This window comes from Salvia hispanica, chromosome 3 (genome assembly GCF_029641045.1).
Source record: "Salvia hispanica isolate PSC_SH4W2 chromosome 3, Shi_PSC_v1, whole genome shotgun sequence".
In the NCBI taxonomy this organism is placed as follows: Eukaryota; Viridiplantae; Streptophyta; class Magnoliopsida; order Lamiales; family Lamiaceae; genus Salvia; species Salvia hispanica.
In genome coordinates, this window is record NC_142694.1 from 29,387,145 (window position 1) to 29,401,202 (window position 14,058).

General features: G+C 35.5%; 2 protein-coding genes across 4 annotated transcripts; one reads left to right on the plus strand and one right to left on the minus strand.

Annotated features, from left to right (window-relative positions):
* Positions 1-614: 614 nt before the first annotated feature.
* Positions 615-4,560, minus strand: LOC148930525 (protein FAR1-RELATED SEQUENCE 5-like). The gene is made up of 4 exons (XM_089066505.1): positions 4,371-4,560; positions 2,594-3,323; positions 1,695-2,127; positions 615-1,544 (listed from the first exon to the last, which is right to left on the minus strand). The coding sequence occupies exons 1-4, from the start codon at positions 4,558-4,560 to the stop codon at positions 615-617; spliced, it is 2,283 nt and encodes a 760-aa protein (XP_088922631.1).
* Positions 4,561-8,163: 3,603 nt separating this feature from the next.
* On the plus strand, positions 8,164-13,931 carry TEX1 (Transducin/WD40 repeat-like superfamily protein). 3 transcript variants are annotated; one of them, XM_048110758.2, is made up of 12 exons: positions 8,164-8,319; positions 8,521-8,626; positions 8,723-8,818; positions 10,151-10,280; positions 10,817-10,908; positions 11,001-11,069; positions 11,870-11,927; positions 12,035-12,134; positions 12,321-12,407; positions 12,553-12,631; positions 13,400-13,532; positions 13,613-13,931. In XM_048110758.2, the coding sequence occupies exons 2-12, from the start codon at positions 8,564-8,566 to the stop codon at positions 13,645-13,647; spliced, it is 942 nt and encodes a 313-aa protein (XP_047966715.1). In that variant the 5' UTR covers positions 8,164-8,319; positions 8,521-8,563; the 3' UTR covers positions 13,648-13,931. The 3 variants fall into 3 exon arrangements, with proteins under 3 accessions (XP_047966715.1, XP_047966716.1, XP_088922975.1); XM_048110759.2 differs by having other exon boundaries at positions 8,170-8,319; positions 8,473-8,626; XM_089066849.1 differs by having other exon boundaries at positions 8,192-8,319; positions 8,536-8,626.
* Positions 13,932-14,058: the final 127 nt, after the last annotated feature.

Here is a 14,058-nt window from a genome sequence, read left to right on the forward strand (position 1 = left end):
ATAATGAAGTGAAAATCTATAATAATGAAGTATCAGGCTTTTATTATGAAGTATCTATTTACTGCGTTGTATGGGTTTATGGTTTAAATTTAACTGCTGTGATCAAAGTTCAGTGTTACCTTGCCTTTTATTAACTCTATTTGAAGTAATATTTCAGTATTATGAAGTAATTGTCGTAATGAATGAACAAGTTTTACCTTACATTTTATTAACTCTGTTTGAAGTAATATTTCTATATAATGAAGTAAATGTCGTACTGAATGAACTATTTTTTACCTTGCATTTTATTAACTCTGTTTGAGGTAATATTTAAGTATGATGAAGTAACTGTCATACTGTATGAACTGTTTTTTATATAATACTACTAACAGCTGTGTTATTTACTCATATAAATGAACTAAATATTCTATTTAATGATATAATAAACTCATATCAATCAATAAGCTAATGATCTGTTTTCATAAAAAGTTTAAACTAATTCAAATTCAAATTTTAAATGAAATAAGAAACTACGGGTCTGAAGTACTGAACTTAAAAAATGAAGAACAAAACATATACCACTGAAGTAATAAACGACAAAACAGAACTACTGTTAGAGAAAAGAACAACAAGCATCAACATTGTTGTTTCCTCTTTTTCTTCTTCTTCAACTCTTGTATCTTGTCATAATTCCTTGAATCGTGCTGACCAATCTCGCCACATTTGCCACATTTCCTTCCAGGCTTCGACAACTCTCTTATTTCTTTCTCAAGTCGTGAAAGACGTCGACCAGAACCCTTGGTGCTGACAACATCAGGTGGATGAACTTCTATTTCAGTAGGGACTTCTGAGCCATAAAAATTCTCAATCATCTGTCTCTTTGCACTTATAGACAATACATTTCCCTCACCAAGTACTTCTTTTTTCCCTTCAGCCATAATATGTCTAAATGCACGAATTTTATCACCATCTCCCTCTATAAGCCGTGCAATATCATAAAAATCTGCATGCATATCACTGTATTCCTGCTTCGTCTCATCCACAGCAATAAATGACTCAATATTATCATCAAAACCAAAATGCACAGGCTTGACAAATTTAGACTTCAACCAGCGTCCTCCATGCAACTCATCAGGGACTAACTTCAATTTTTTGTTTCTCAAGATCCAAAATATGTGACTGCAAACGAGCCCAAGCCTCTCAAACATCTTACAACCACATGCATATGAACCACAAGAAATTGAGTATGAAACTGTCCAGTTCTTTGAGAACTTATCATTCAACACATAAATCTCATTCTCACCAACAGTTGACACTGTCACCATGGTGACATTATCGACTGCTTCCTCAATCTCACTCTGAATTAGTTTGAAACCACTGTCACTATAAATTGTTGATGCATGCTTCTCAAGAGCCGAATTTATTTTCAAAGTTGGAATTGTGTTAAAATCCAAGTATTCAAGCCTATTATTGTTGCTCCTTTGACCATCCAATGCATTGTTGTAATACATAAGAAATTCAACAAGATTAGATCGAGACTTGGAGTACCTCTTGAAGAATATATTCTGAGATCGATGTGGTCTTTATCAGTGAACTCATTGGAAAATCCCTAAAATATACAGGAACCTGTAGTTCATCAAGTAATAAAAATACTTCATTTATTGGCTAATATACTTCAGCAGACAGAAAATGTGTTTCCAAAGAAGGATACGTACCCAATATTTTCGTGAGTCAAACATAGAGGTAAACCACTCATTGTCCTTCAGCCCATATTTTTCCATTACATTATTCCAGGATTCTTCAAATTCTTCAGGCTCTATCAACTCAGACCAAACACAACTATTTAACTCCTTTTTCAAATCTTCATTACCAAGTTGACTCTTTGGTAACTTTTCCACAACTTTAAACATGATGTGCCACATGCACCATCGATGTCTTGTATCAACAAGGACTCTTTCCACAGCAACCTTCATTCCCAAATCCTGATCAGTAATAATCAATTTTGGTGCAGAACCCATGCATTTGACAAAACGTTCAAACAACCATGAGAAAGAATCGGCATTTTCCTTAGATAATAAGTCTGCACCAAATGTTACAGGTCTTCCATGGTTGTCTTTTCCTGTGAACGGTGCAAATATCATGCAGTACCTGCATTAAATCAATTCATCAAAAAGATTCAGTAAATGTTATGCAGTACATGAATTATAAGTTAGTTCATTCTGTTAATTAAATACTTCATCTTGTCCTAGTTTTACTACATTCAACTAAGAATTCTAAATAATTATGCACTCACTTCATTCCAGTAGACTATTAATTCATTATTGACAGTTACTAGTACCTAAAGTCAATATTTCATGTATATGCAAGTTGATCACATCAATAATCATTTTACTATAAACAGCATTATAAGTTAGTTCATTTTGTTTGGTAAATACTTCATCTTATCGGAGTTTTACTACATTCAACTAAGAATTCTAAATAATTATGCATTCACTTCATTCCAGTAGACTATTAATTCATTATTGACAGTTACTAGTACCTAAAGTAAATGTTTCATGCATATGCAAGTTGATCACATCAATAATCATTTTACTATAAACAACATACTTCATACCTATTAGTTGAATAGGTTGTGTCAAACGATACTATATCACCGTAGAGATGGAAATTCTTCTTAGCAATGGGATCACACCAGAAAAGACGAGTGAGCCTATCTTTGGAGTTCACCTCAAAATCATAAGTGAATGCCGGACAATTCTCCTTCTTTCGGCTCATTTCATTAAGTATCATCTGTGCATCTGCCCCACGAGTAAATGCTCTCAAGTCGCGCCTATAGTTTCGAACTTCTACAACCATACACCCAACATAATCCAGCCCACCAAGAACCTCATTCAGCAACTTAAAAGTCAACGTAGGACCTATGTTTGCACTTGCACAATCTAATATAAATTTCTGATGCATTAGATCAATGTTGCGATTCAGCCTCATGAATCGCCTATGGCGTCCCTCAACCATATCATGATTATGTTTTTCTTCAAACTGTTTGACAACATAACCAATTCCCTTAGAAAACTTAATCCCAATTTTAGACTTGCAAAAACACTTCCTAGAAGATCGTCTTCGTTTTGACTGCCCTTGCATTTTATTTTTCTTCTCACCTTCTCTACTACACACAACATATAACCATGTGACAAGATCCCCCTCCTTCTTTGATCCATGTTTACGAGTGTCAAACCCAACATACCGTGCATACTTATTATAGAACTCGGTAGCATCATCAAGTTTAGGAAAAATCTGTCCTACATAGGGCTTTAGTTGGGATGGACAGTCAGGTAGGTATGACACTGATATAAAACATGCAAACTACTGTCAGTGGAAAACTAAAACAAACAATTTATGCCTACAAATTTAGTTCATTATAACAACAGTTTAGTTCATTTAGTTGTTTTATTACTTCATTATAACAACAATTTAGTCGAATTAATGGCATACTTTAATGTGCAAACAACACATCAGTTAAAGATGTTACTTCATTATAATATTTTATTAATTCATTTTAACAGTGATTTACTTCATTATTAATATAGGAATTTAATATTCAATAAGAATAGAAGTTCAGTTTTAATGGATATTACTTCAGGATAACTTAATTTTACTTCATGAAGAGTACAAATCGCATATACACTACAATAATATCAGAATTTAATATTCAATAAGAACAGAAGTTCAGTTTTACTTGTTATTACTTCAGGATAACAAAACTTTACTTCATTATGAGTACAAATCACATATACACTACAATAATATCAGAATTTAATATTCAATAAGAACCTTATTCAGTTTTAATGGATATTACTTCAGGATAACTTAATTTTACTTCATGAAGAGTACAAATCGCATATACACTACAATAATATCGGAATTTAATATTCAATAAGAACAGAAGTTCAGTTTTACTTGTTATTACTTCAGGATAACAAAACTTTACTTCATTATGAGTACAAATCGCATATACACTACAATAATATCAGAATTTAATATTCAATAAGAATAGAAGTTCAGTTTTAATGGATATTACTTCAGGATAACTTAATTTTACTTCATGAAGAGTACAAATCGCATATACACTACAATAATATCAGAATTTAATATTCAATAAGAACAGAAGTTCAGTTTTACTTGTTATTACTTCAGGATAACAAAACTTTACTTTATTATGAGTACAAATCGCATATACACTACAATAATATAAGCATTTAATATTCAACAAGAACAGAAGTTCAGTTTTTAGCTCATATTTCCGACCATTTACTTCATTATTAATATGTCTACACTACAGACATGAAAAACATCGAAAATAACACATTGCTCGATTGAAAAAAGTTACGAACCTTCAACTGTGGTATTATCTAATTCTGGCTCTAAATCTGAATCAGAATCCGTGTCAAAAAGAGATCCTCCTAGATTAGTAAGATCATCCATAATCGATCCAGTTGAAGTAGATCCAGTTGAAGTAGATCCTAATCCGTCTTCAACCTCAGAATTTGTTGATGTAGATCCGAATCGGTCGATATTCTCCATGAGAGTCAGAATATTGCCAAATTGGAGTAAAACACGATGGTGAATCAAAGGCAGTTCGTAATTTAAAGTAGAACGCGATCGTTCGTGGAAGGCAGATTGAAGAAGATTGTAGAAGAACTTGATTGAAGAATTGAACGCGATCGACGAATTGAAGATCGTGGACCGCAGATCGTGAATTGAACGAGAATTGAAAGAGAATTGAAGGAGAATGACGAATTGCGATTGAACGAGAATTGAAGGAGAACGAGAATTGATTCGTCGACGATGTGAAGGAGAACGTGATCAGCAAGTTTTGCATATTTGGATAGTAATTTGTAATTTCCTAAAATACCCCTGAGCATGTTTTAATTGAATAAAATTAAAAATAAATTGTAAATTAATCATAGCCACAAGATTAAGAAAATGGAAGGCCCTAATTTAGTCTCTAGTTCGGCCCTTAAGAATGGTTCGACATTGATCACAACTCTCTCTCTCTCTCTCTATATATATATATATATATATATATATAAAAAGATCAAACATTTAGCAGAATATTATCTAAAATCCCAAGTTGCTTTTGCATATTAATTTCTTGTTTCCTCAACCAAATCAATTAAAAGATATGAATGAAAAAAAAGGGATTTCACTTTTGAAGTAATTGATAGACCACTAATACACCAAGACATGGGTTTACAAATTCATGAACATCCCTACATTCCCATAATTGAAATAAAATGTAAGAAAATTTACATATAATTGTTGGGCCTATGAAATATTTTTAGCCCAATCTTTATTTTTAAGACCATTATTGGGAGAGCCCATCTGTATGCCCTCTTTATTTGTATTTAACAGCCCAATAAACTTTCAAATATGCAACTCCCAACTCAACGTGTCTTCTGTAGAATCTGCCAAATCCTTCCACCGCCTTGAAAAATTTCCAGCAAAGCATATATCATCACTCCCAACAATAGCCATCATATATGTTTCTATATGCTAGGTTATTCTCCAGTTTCATCACATCCAAATTCTGAGAGGAGAACAAAATAAGAGTTAAGATAGAAAAAGTAAATAGAGGCAGTGAGCTCCAACAACAGGGCTATTTCCGCAAGCAAGTTGAAGTCAGAATAAGAAAATCCAAGTTAAGGAAATTAAGCTAACGAGGTGGGCTTTCTGTTTACTATTCAGTTATTCTGTGGGCTTTTGTACCCAACGTATTATTATGAGATCTCTTTCAGCATGATTTCAGTTATTTAAATTCTAAGTATGTTTTGTCTTGCCATATTCTGTTTTTAGCAATACCTATTTGTTTGTCTAGTAAGGGGAGCCTCCCTACTAGACCAGGTTAGTTAATCGATTTCGGGTCCCAGTAGGGCCGCAAACTCTACTTGGATTAGTGTACACCAGGGATCGTGAGCCATCCTTCGAGTTGGCCGGTCCAGTGACTTGGAATGTGGCCACATTTCCGGTTCACACAGGTTCAAATATGGTATATGCTACAGGAAAATAGACTGAACAGTCATAGTTTACAGAGGAAAAGAGTTTAGTGTACTTGGGCCTTTTTAAGATAATCCCTGAGCTCACTCAGTGATGGCTTGACAAAACTAGTTTGAATGTAAAGTATATTTTGGCAATTGTTCACTGAGTATATCAAGTACTCAGCCCTACATGTACTTTTTTAAAATGTGCAGGTTGAGCGGCGACGGGCGGGTGGGTGTTGAGCAAAGCCGATGAAGAATTTGTCTTAACTTTCTAAATATGTCATGTCTTCGCACATGACATATTTCCTTTTATCCCGAATGCTTCCGCTGATTTATTACTTCTTTTGAGTTTATACTTTTTCGGGATGATACTACGATTCTGTTAAGTTATTCCAATTATATTGAGTTATGTTCAATTGCTTGATGTTCCCTTTTTCTTCCCCGCTTCTTTAAATCCTCCCCTTGTCACGGTAAGCCGACCTTGCTATCCTTAGCTAAGTGCGGTCGTGACAATAGGTATCTTCGGAAGCCTACTCCCGAAGATTGCCAGGCTCTGTTGGATATGCACGGGAGTCAGCACAGGTTTTTGAGGATGTTGGGCAGCATCGATTGTATGCATTGGGATTGGAAGAACTGCCTCGCCGCCTGGAAAGGGGTATACACTACCGGTTCCAGGGGCAAGAATCCCACGATGATCCTTAAGGTGATAGCTGACTACCGGCTGTGGTTTTGGCATGCGTATTTTGGAGGCCGGGTCGAACAACGACATCAACGTCCTCCAGTCGTCACCCCTTTTCAACGAGTGGTGCATGGGCTTTGGTCCGGCCGTCGGTTTCGTCGCCAACGGCAACCAGCACAATATAAGTTATTATTTGGCGGATGGGATATACTTTATGTGGCCCGTCTTTGTGAAGACGGTCAGATGCGCAACAAAAGAAAAAAAGGTCTATTTTGCGAGTTGTCGTGAGGCATCGCGCAAGGATGTGGAGCGGGCATTTGGTGTGCTCCAGGTTCAATGGACGGTAGTGAAAGGTCCATCACGGCTGTGGTATATTGACAACATCGCTTATGTCATGTACGCATGTATTATTATGCACAACATGATTGTCGAAGATGAAGGTCCAGCACAGTCTGATTGGGTCAATGATGATGTTGATGCTGCCGGTCCAAGCCACGGCGTGGCCACTGCCAATGTACGTAAGGGGACACCCCATGAAGAAGCCGATCGGGTCCATGCATTTGCCGACATGCACCAACGACAAGTCCATATTCGACTCCAGAACGATATAGTTGAAGAGCTATGGACGCGGAGGGGTCGTCGTTGTTATTTATAATATAATTTGTTTAGTATTTTTTTTTGTTGAAATGTACTTTTTTTTTTATTTTTTTATTTAATGAAATTATCATTGCACTTTTTCCGTCCGTAAGTTGTTTAATTTGGTGAATTTGTGAATTTTTTTATTATTGTGGATGTCCGTCGGAATGTCCTTGGGGATGTCCTCCATTGTGCAGTGGGATGCCCTTATAACGTGGCAGTGCAGTGGGAGATCCTTATGACATGGCAGGAGGCGTTTTTGGGAAGTCCGTCGGGATGTCCGCCGGGATATTCGTCCCACTGTGGATGCTATAACCACTTGCTTATTCCAAACTCAAATCCATTTTTCCAGTTCTATCACATCAGACAGTAATTTTACTCCAACCATTTACACCAAATTCATATCCAAAAATTATTTCAATATTCACCTCTATTTTTTTTTTCAATCTTACCTAAATATTTATTTAAATTACACATTAACCCTGCGACACTTTATCAATAATTTTTCAAACATAATTAAATAATTTAATACAATTGTTCATGTTACGAGGTGTATAAATTAATTTATTTTCCAATAATATTAAATATCATATTGTATATAATATCATAAATTATACAGAATAAATAATTAAGTATTAATTTATATAGTTTAAAATGAACATTAATTAATTTTTTACTAAATAATTGATAAAAACCGGCTACTCCTAAAACAAGGAGTACTAATAAACACATAACATAAACTTTCACCATTTTAAAACCATCTATATCCTATCTACAAATACATGGAGTGTATGAATTTTAATTTTTAATTATGACCGAGCCCATTAAATGCTACTAGTACTAATTTAAACCGAAATACTATAATTTTCTCTCTCTACAGAAAATTTCGCCGCTCCTTCTTCCCCCCCTCTCTTTTTCGTTTCTCTCTGCATCTCAGAAAAATTTCTTAGCCAACTTCTTCAATCGTCAAGCATCTCCGTAAATCAGGTAATTCCTAGCTTCTATTCCAGAATACATAATTATGAGGAATCCAATTGCAATTTTCAGAACCTTCATAAAGTGAAATGCAGTAGCTACAGTGCTACTGCGTCTTTGGTGTATGGTTGGAGGTGAATTCTACTCCAAATATGGGTTTTGCAGGATGGTTGGGGAGTCCTAATTAAGTTCTCAAAATTTCACAACATTTAGGATTAAGAGTTGTAGGATTTGGCGGGACAAAATTGCATAGCTGATGGATGAGACCATACCGTTCAACACACTCCACAGTAGAGAGTACCAAGGCCATAAGAAAAAGGTTCAGCCCTCTATAGACCCTAGCAAACCGCTCTCTTAATTTCCTTATCTAGGGATTTCAGTTGATCTATTTCCGCATCGCTCTTATTACTTACAGGTGCATTCGGTGGCATGGAATTGCGCAGGCACGAAACTGGCCTCTGGTTCTGTCGATCAGACAGCCCGAGTTTGGCACATTGAACCTCACGGCCATGTAAAGATCCAATCATGCTTCATTTTGGTTTGCATTAAGCTCTAATTTCTATTGTTTGTTTCCGGTAGTGTTGTTGTTTAAGCTCACAACAAATATTGCTGCATATTGGGAACTCTTCTGCTACAAAGTAAGCAAGTGATTAGTGTGCATAGACATTTAGATGAAACTAGTTAAAAATGTGCTAAATTTGCTGCATGTGCTGTATTATTCCCTTGTATTTTTGTCTCCAGTGTGGTACTAAATACTAAAGCAACCTTTCGGGCCAGCCTCCTTAGGATTAACTATATTAATTTTATTATCATGAAGCTTAGGGTTAAGTTTCTGTATCAATTGGAGAATTGGAATTGAGCAGAGAATATAGGGGAAGGATTCTTCAACTGACTTTTTCTTGAATCCCAAAATTGACCAAAATGGAGGATTCAAAATCCATTATATAATGAACTTGTGTATATATTGTTTTCACAATCTATAGCTCCAAATCTGGAAGCTGTTATACAAGAAGATTGAAGACTTGACTCACATCGTCTGGCTCTTTATTTTATTCAGTTTATTTGCTGAGTGTTACAAAATGAGAATTTAGACTACAATAACTACCGTGCTTTTGTCTGAACTTTATATTATTTTATCTAATTTGGGAAGGGTAATGTATTTTGGGGACTGTTCTCTCTGATATGTGGTTCCTCTGGTTTGGAAGTATTTGAAGAACTTGCAAGGATTCTGTGGAACATTTAGAGAAGGTATAGCATAGGTTTGAGCTTAGAGTAGGTTGTTATGCACCAACCAATATTACTATAAAACCAATCTGTTAGAAATTGGAATTGTACTTTCTAGATTGGATAACCTCTATACTTGAGTAAGAGCTTAATCCTTGTACTGTATTTTCTCCACTCATAAAGATTAGCTTGTTTTTCTTTTCGTTTAGAAAGTTATGATTCTTGACTTTAGAGCTGGCATATTAAGTTTGTTCATTTTTTTCTTGTGGAGCATATTGGTAGAACCACATTATATGGTAAAACAGCTGATGCATGTAAGGCGCAGCTGGGGTGGAAGTGAAACTTAGTAGTTAGTATAGGAGTTTCCTCCCCGTGTTTTCATCAGTTTGTGTGAAATGCATGGTGCATTTGCTCAAGAAGTTCCCTTCTTGTTCATTATCTTGATATTGGAGGTTGATAGGCCTTTGGCTTCTGAAAGTGAATGCCATAACATCTAAATGTTAGTTTTATCATTTCCCATCTCACAAGTTTTGGGGCTTCCTTCTGTGATCATCATGACTATGCTTGCTCAGTTGCTCTTATTTTTTAGGTTTTGATCGATATTAATCTGAGAATGCAGGGTAAGGTTAAAGATATTGAGCTGAAGGGGCATTCTGATAGTGTAGATCAGCTATGCTGGGATCCGAAGCATGCAGATTTGATTGCAACAGCATCCGGTGACAAGACTGTTCGCTTATGGGATGCTCGTAGTAAGTTATGCTGCCCTAACTTAAACAATTATGGGAATCAGAAACTTTCGTTTTGTGTCTATATTGAAGGCCTGATATTTTTATTCTGATTTAAAGTTAAGCCATTAGATTTCTTTTGTGTTTATCTTGGAGAATCTTAAATTTCAAGTTCAGTAAATAATCAACTTCAAATGGTTACATTATCAAATTTATTTGTCTGTCTGTGCCTGCTTTCCACCTATTGTTGGATTTAAGATTTTCAAGTATTAACGGTAATTATTAAATATTCTCCTTCATAATGAAAATATACATGCCTACAAGGAACTACATGAAGTTGGATATCATGCAGTGGATATTGAATAAATTACCATTATTCAGCAATGGATTGTTAATACTTATTCTTAAATCCAACAATGGGTGGAAAGCATGCCTACAAGGAACTTCATGGAGTTGGATATCATGCGACTTGCCTGGCTCACTATTTCATCTGCCTCTCCTCCATAAATGCTTGGTTGGTGTTAAAAAATTCTTTATATTGTTTTTCCTGTGACTTGCAGGTGGAAAATGTTCACAGCAAGCAGAACTCAGTGGGGAAAACATTAATATTACTTATAAGCCTGATGGAACCCACATCGCTGTTGGTAATCGGGTACAATATTTCTAACCCAGGTGTTGTTGAATGATAACACGTGTTACTGTCAGCATCCAATGGTCTCACTTGTTTTTTTCTACGTACTTCAGGACGACGAGTTAACAATATTAGATGTACGCAAGTTTAAGCCCATACATAAGCGCAAGTTCAACTATGAGGTATATTTTCAATTGACTCATTCTTGTATGTTATCCCTTAATAAGTTTCCAGAAATGTCCAATTGTTAAACATTTACGAGGTGCTTAATATGATAAAACGGAATGAAGGGGGAACAAACTGAGGTAGGAAAGGAAACAAATGACAGACCTTTGGTGATTCCTATGCTTGGTATGCACAATTTATGCAAAAGTAATTAATCTTGGTTCCTCGATTGATTCCATTCATAAGATACTAAATCTTGTAATTTGTAAGTGCACCAACAAAGAAAGAAGCCAGGTTTAAAGGTACAAATTGTTAATACCATGGGTTGAGGAAGGAATGACTATTCCTAATAAGGTAAGCATGGCGATTCATAGAAAAAATTTAACCAAGCTATAAATGGAATGGAGGTAGAAATGGCCAATTGATACTCTCCTCTATTACTTCATACCAAACACCTCCTTAGTCTTCATATAGTTATAGTTATTCTCTTCATAACTAGATGAACTTTGACCTTTTTTTTCGAGTGTTCCCTTTTTATTTTCAATTGTTGTTGATTCTTGGTTGCAAAAATACATGTTCCATTTCTTCCTTGATCCCTTTCTCTTACAAGGATTAAGTCTTTTTAACTTGAGTCTTTCAGTGGTTTGTCAAATTAATTTGGACTGATCTCAACTGTTATCGGTGTTCTGATTGAAGCAGCATATCTTGCTACACTTACTTCCATGCTCTGCCTGTTTAAGTGTTTAGTATCAGAATGGTGCAAGACACTGAAATAGAGAGATTTTAATACCAACATTCACCTTTTGTTACGTATCAGGTGAATGAGATAGCATGGAACATGACGGGTGATATGTTCTTTTTAACTACTGGGAATGGTGAGAACAGGAAATGGTCATGTTTTTTGTTGTCTTGTCTTGACGTTGCTGTTTGATGCCTGACTATGTAGTCCCCCCTCTCCTTTTCTGGTACTGCTCCATTGTAGGTACTGTTGAAGTGCTTGCCTATCCATCACTCCGAGCAGTTGGTACCCTCATGGCTCATACAGCAGGTTGCTATTGTATTGCGATTGACCCTGCGGGAAGGTGCATCTCAGATCAACATCTGATTCCTTTTTACTCTGTGCATATTAAAATAGAATGGTCATTTTATGTATCCAGGGCGTGCAACTATGAAAACCTAATCTAATATGAGGGGGTTGACCTCTGAGTAAAAAATGATTGCTAAATTTCAATACAATCTTTCTGGAACTCTTTTTTATCCTTGTGTAGGTATTTTGCTGTGGGAAGTGCCGACTCATTAGTCAGCCTCTGGGATATAAAGGAGATGCTTTGTGTCCGTACATTCACAAAACTCGAGTAAATTGTTTTCTCCTTCTATCTTCTGAACCTTCCCCATGGCTTCTCCACTGAGAGAGAGACAAAATATTATTTATAATAGGATCCTAAATTTGTGCGAATTTCATCAAGTTGAGAAAACTTGACCAATTCTTTATCTTGCTAGGTGGCCTGTTCGGACTATTAGTTTCAATCACACTGGAGAATACATTGCTTCTGCCAGTGAGGACTTGTTCATTGATATTGTGAGTGTGCCTGAACTTGTATGCTCCAGCTTCAGTATAGCACTTTGATACCGATCAGTTTCCTGCAATATATCTTTTACTTGTTTATTGTTTTAGGAATATAGTCATCGGTTTGTTAGAGATAAGTTCATCTCTTAGGACATGTGTTTGTTAGAGAAATTATTATCAATGTCAACACGTATAAGTGGACGTATCAATACACAACAATTCAACTGTCAACACTATATGTTATGAATATAGATGAGAATGAATGACATCGTGCAGTAGAAAAATAGATATAGATTATATGGAATATTCAAGTAAAATAAAGATATTCAATAGCTACATATAATGTGTAGATTATTTAGGATTGTATTATGAAAAGATTGAGAGATTTTAGGTACTTAATACCATATATAGGGGTGGTAGTCGTACCCTTTTCTAATAAAATAAATGAAAATGAAATTCCACATGACATTATGTTAAGCCAAAATCATCAGACAACAAATCTAGTGGTTGATACTTGATCTTTGTTAGTATTTAATTTCTAGTTATTATTTGAATACATCCATATATATATATATATATATGCATGATATCATCAAACAGAGTGGTGTTAGATTATATGTAATGGGCTTGGGTTATTATGTACTAACAGTCTAACATTTAGATATTATACATCATGTAACATAAGACCTTACAAAGCAAAAATGACCCCATTATTATTGAGATAATGCTGCAGTAGTCTGGAATTTCGCTTTGTCAGCTATTATGCTAAAGTTTCCACAGTCCAATGTTCACACAGGCCGACCAGTCCACCAAATTCCATGCCGAGCAGCTATGAACAGTGTGGAGTGGAATCCCAAGTACAACTTACTTGCATATGCTGGAGACGACAAGAACAAATACCAGACTGATGAAGGTACTATTCTTTTCAAGGATAGGTAAATGTGAATGAAGTTCCCTTTCTATGAAAAATCACCTTGCTGTTGTAATGACCAGGTGTTTTCCGAATATTTGGGTTTGAGAGCGCCTAGCTTAACCTTGCCCGGCTGCTGCTGAGAGCTGCAAGAGCTCAACGCCGTGTAACTCAATTTGGCAAGACATCATCTCATTTCTGGAAACAATGAACACACTCTATACTTCTTAATTCCTTTGCTTGATTGAATTTTTGTTATATCAGGACGTAGACTATTTTACTTCTGCTTTTAAACAGTAATGTAATCTAACAAATAGATACTGTCAATAGTTATTTAGGAGCAGGGCACACGAATATCGTTACACTAACCCAATTTTAGAAATGCCAAAACTATTGTTCCCATGATAGACTAAATAAAATTATGTTGTAGAGAGAAATTTCGAAGCATAACAAGAGTAGTAAATATGTACATGCATGCCATGATCATGTCATCGCAAAAATGACAGTTTATCATACTTCTATCCTACCA

Bases quoted from the DNA above. Each gene is read 5' to 3' on its own strand.
- LOC148930525 (XM_089066505.1), bottom strand. From the start codon at position 4,560: ATGGAGAATATCGACCGATTCGGATCTACATCAACAAATTCTGAGGTT. The intron at 2,128-2,593 runs GTATGAAGTATG...GATTTAATGCAG, and splicing joins ACAACCTATTCAACTAATAG to GTACTGCATGATATTTGCAC. The intron at 1,545-1,694 runs GTACGTATCCTT...CATCGATCTCAG, and splicing joins TTGACTCACGAAAATATTGG to AATATATTCTTCAAGAGGTA.
- TEX1 (XM_048110758.2), top strand. From the start codon at position 8,564: ATGGATGAGACCATACCGTTCAACACACTCCACAGTAGAGAGTACCAA. The intron at 8,819-10,150 runs GTAAAGATCCAA...CTGAGAATGCAG, and splicing joins ACATTGAACCTCACGGCCAT to GGTAAGGTTAAAGATATTGA. The intron at 11,070-11,869 runs GTATATTTTCAA...GTTACGTATCAG, and splicing joins AGCGCAAGTTCAACTATGAG to GTGAATGAGATAGCATGGAA.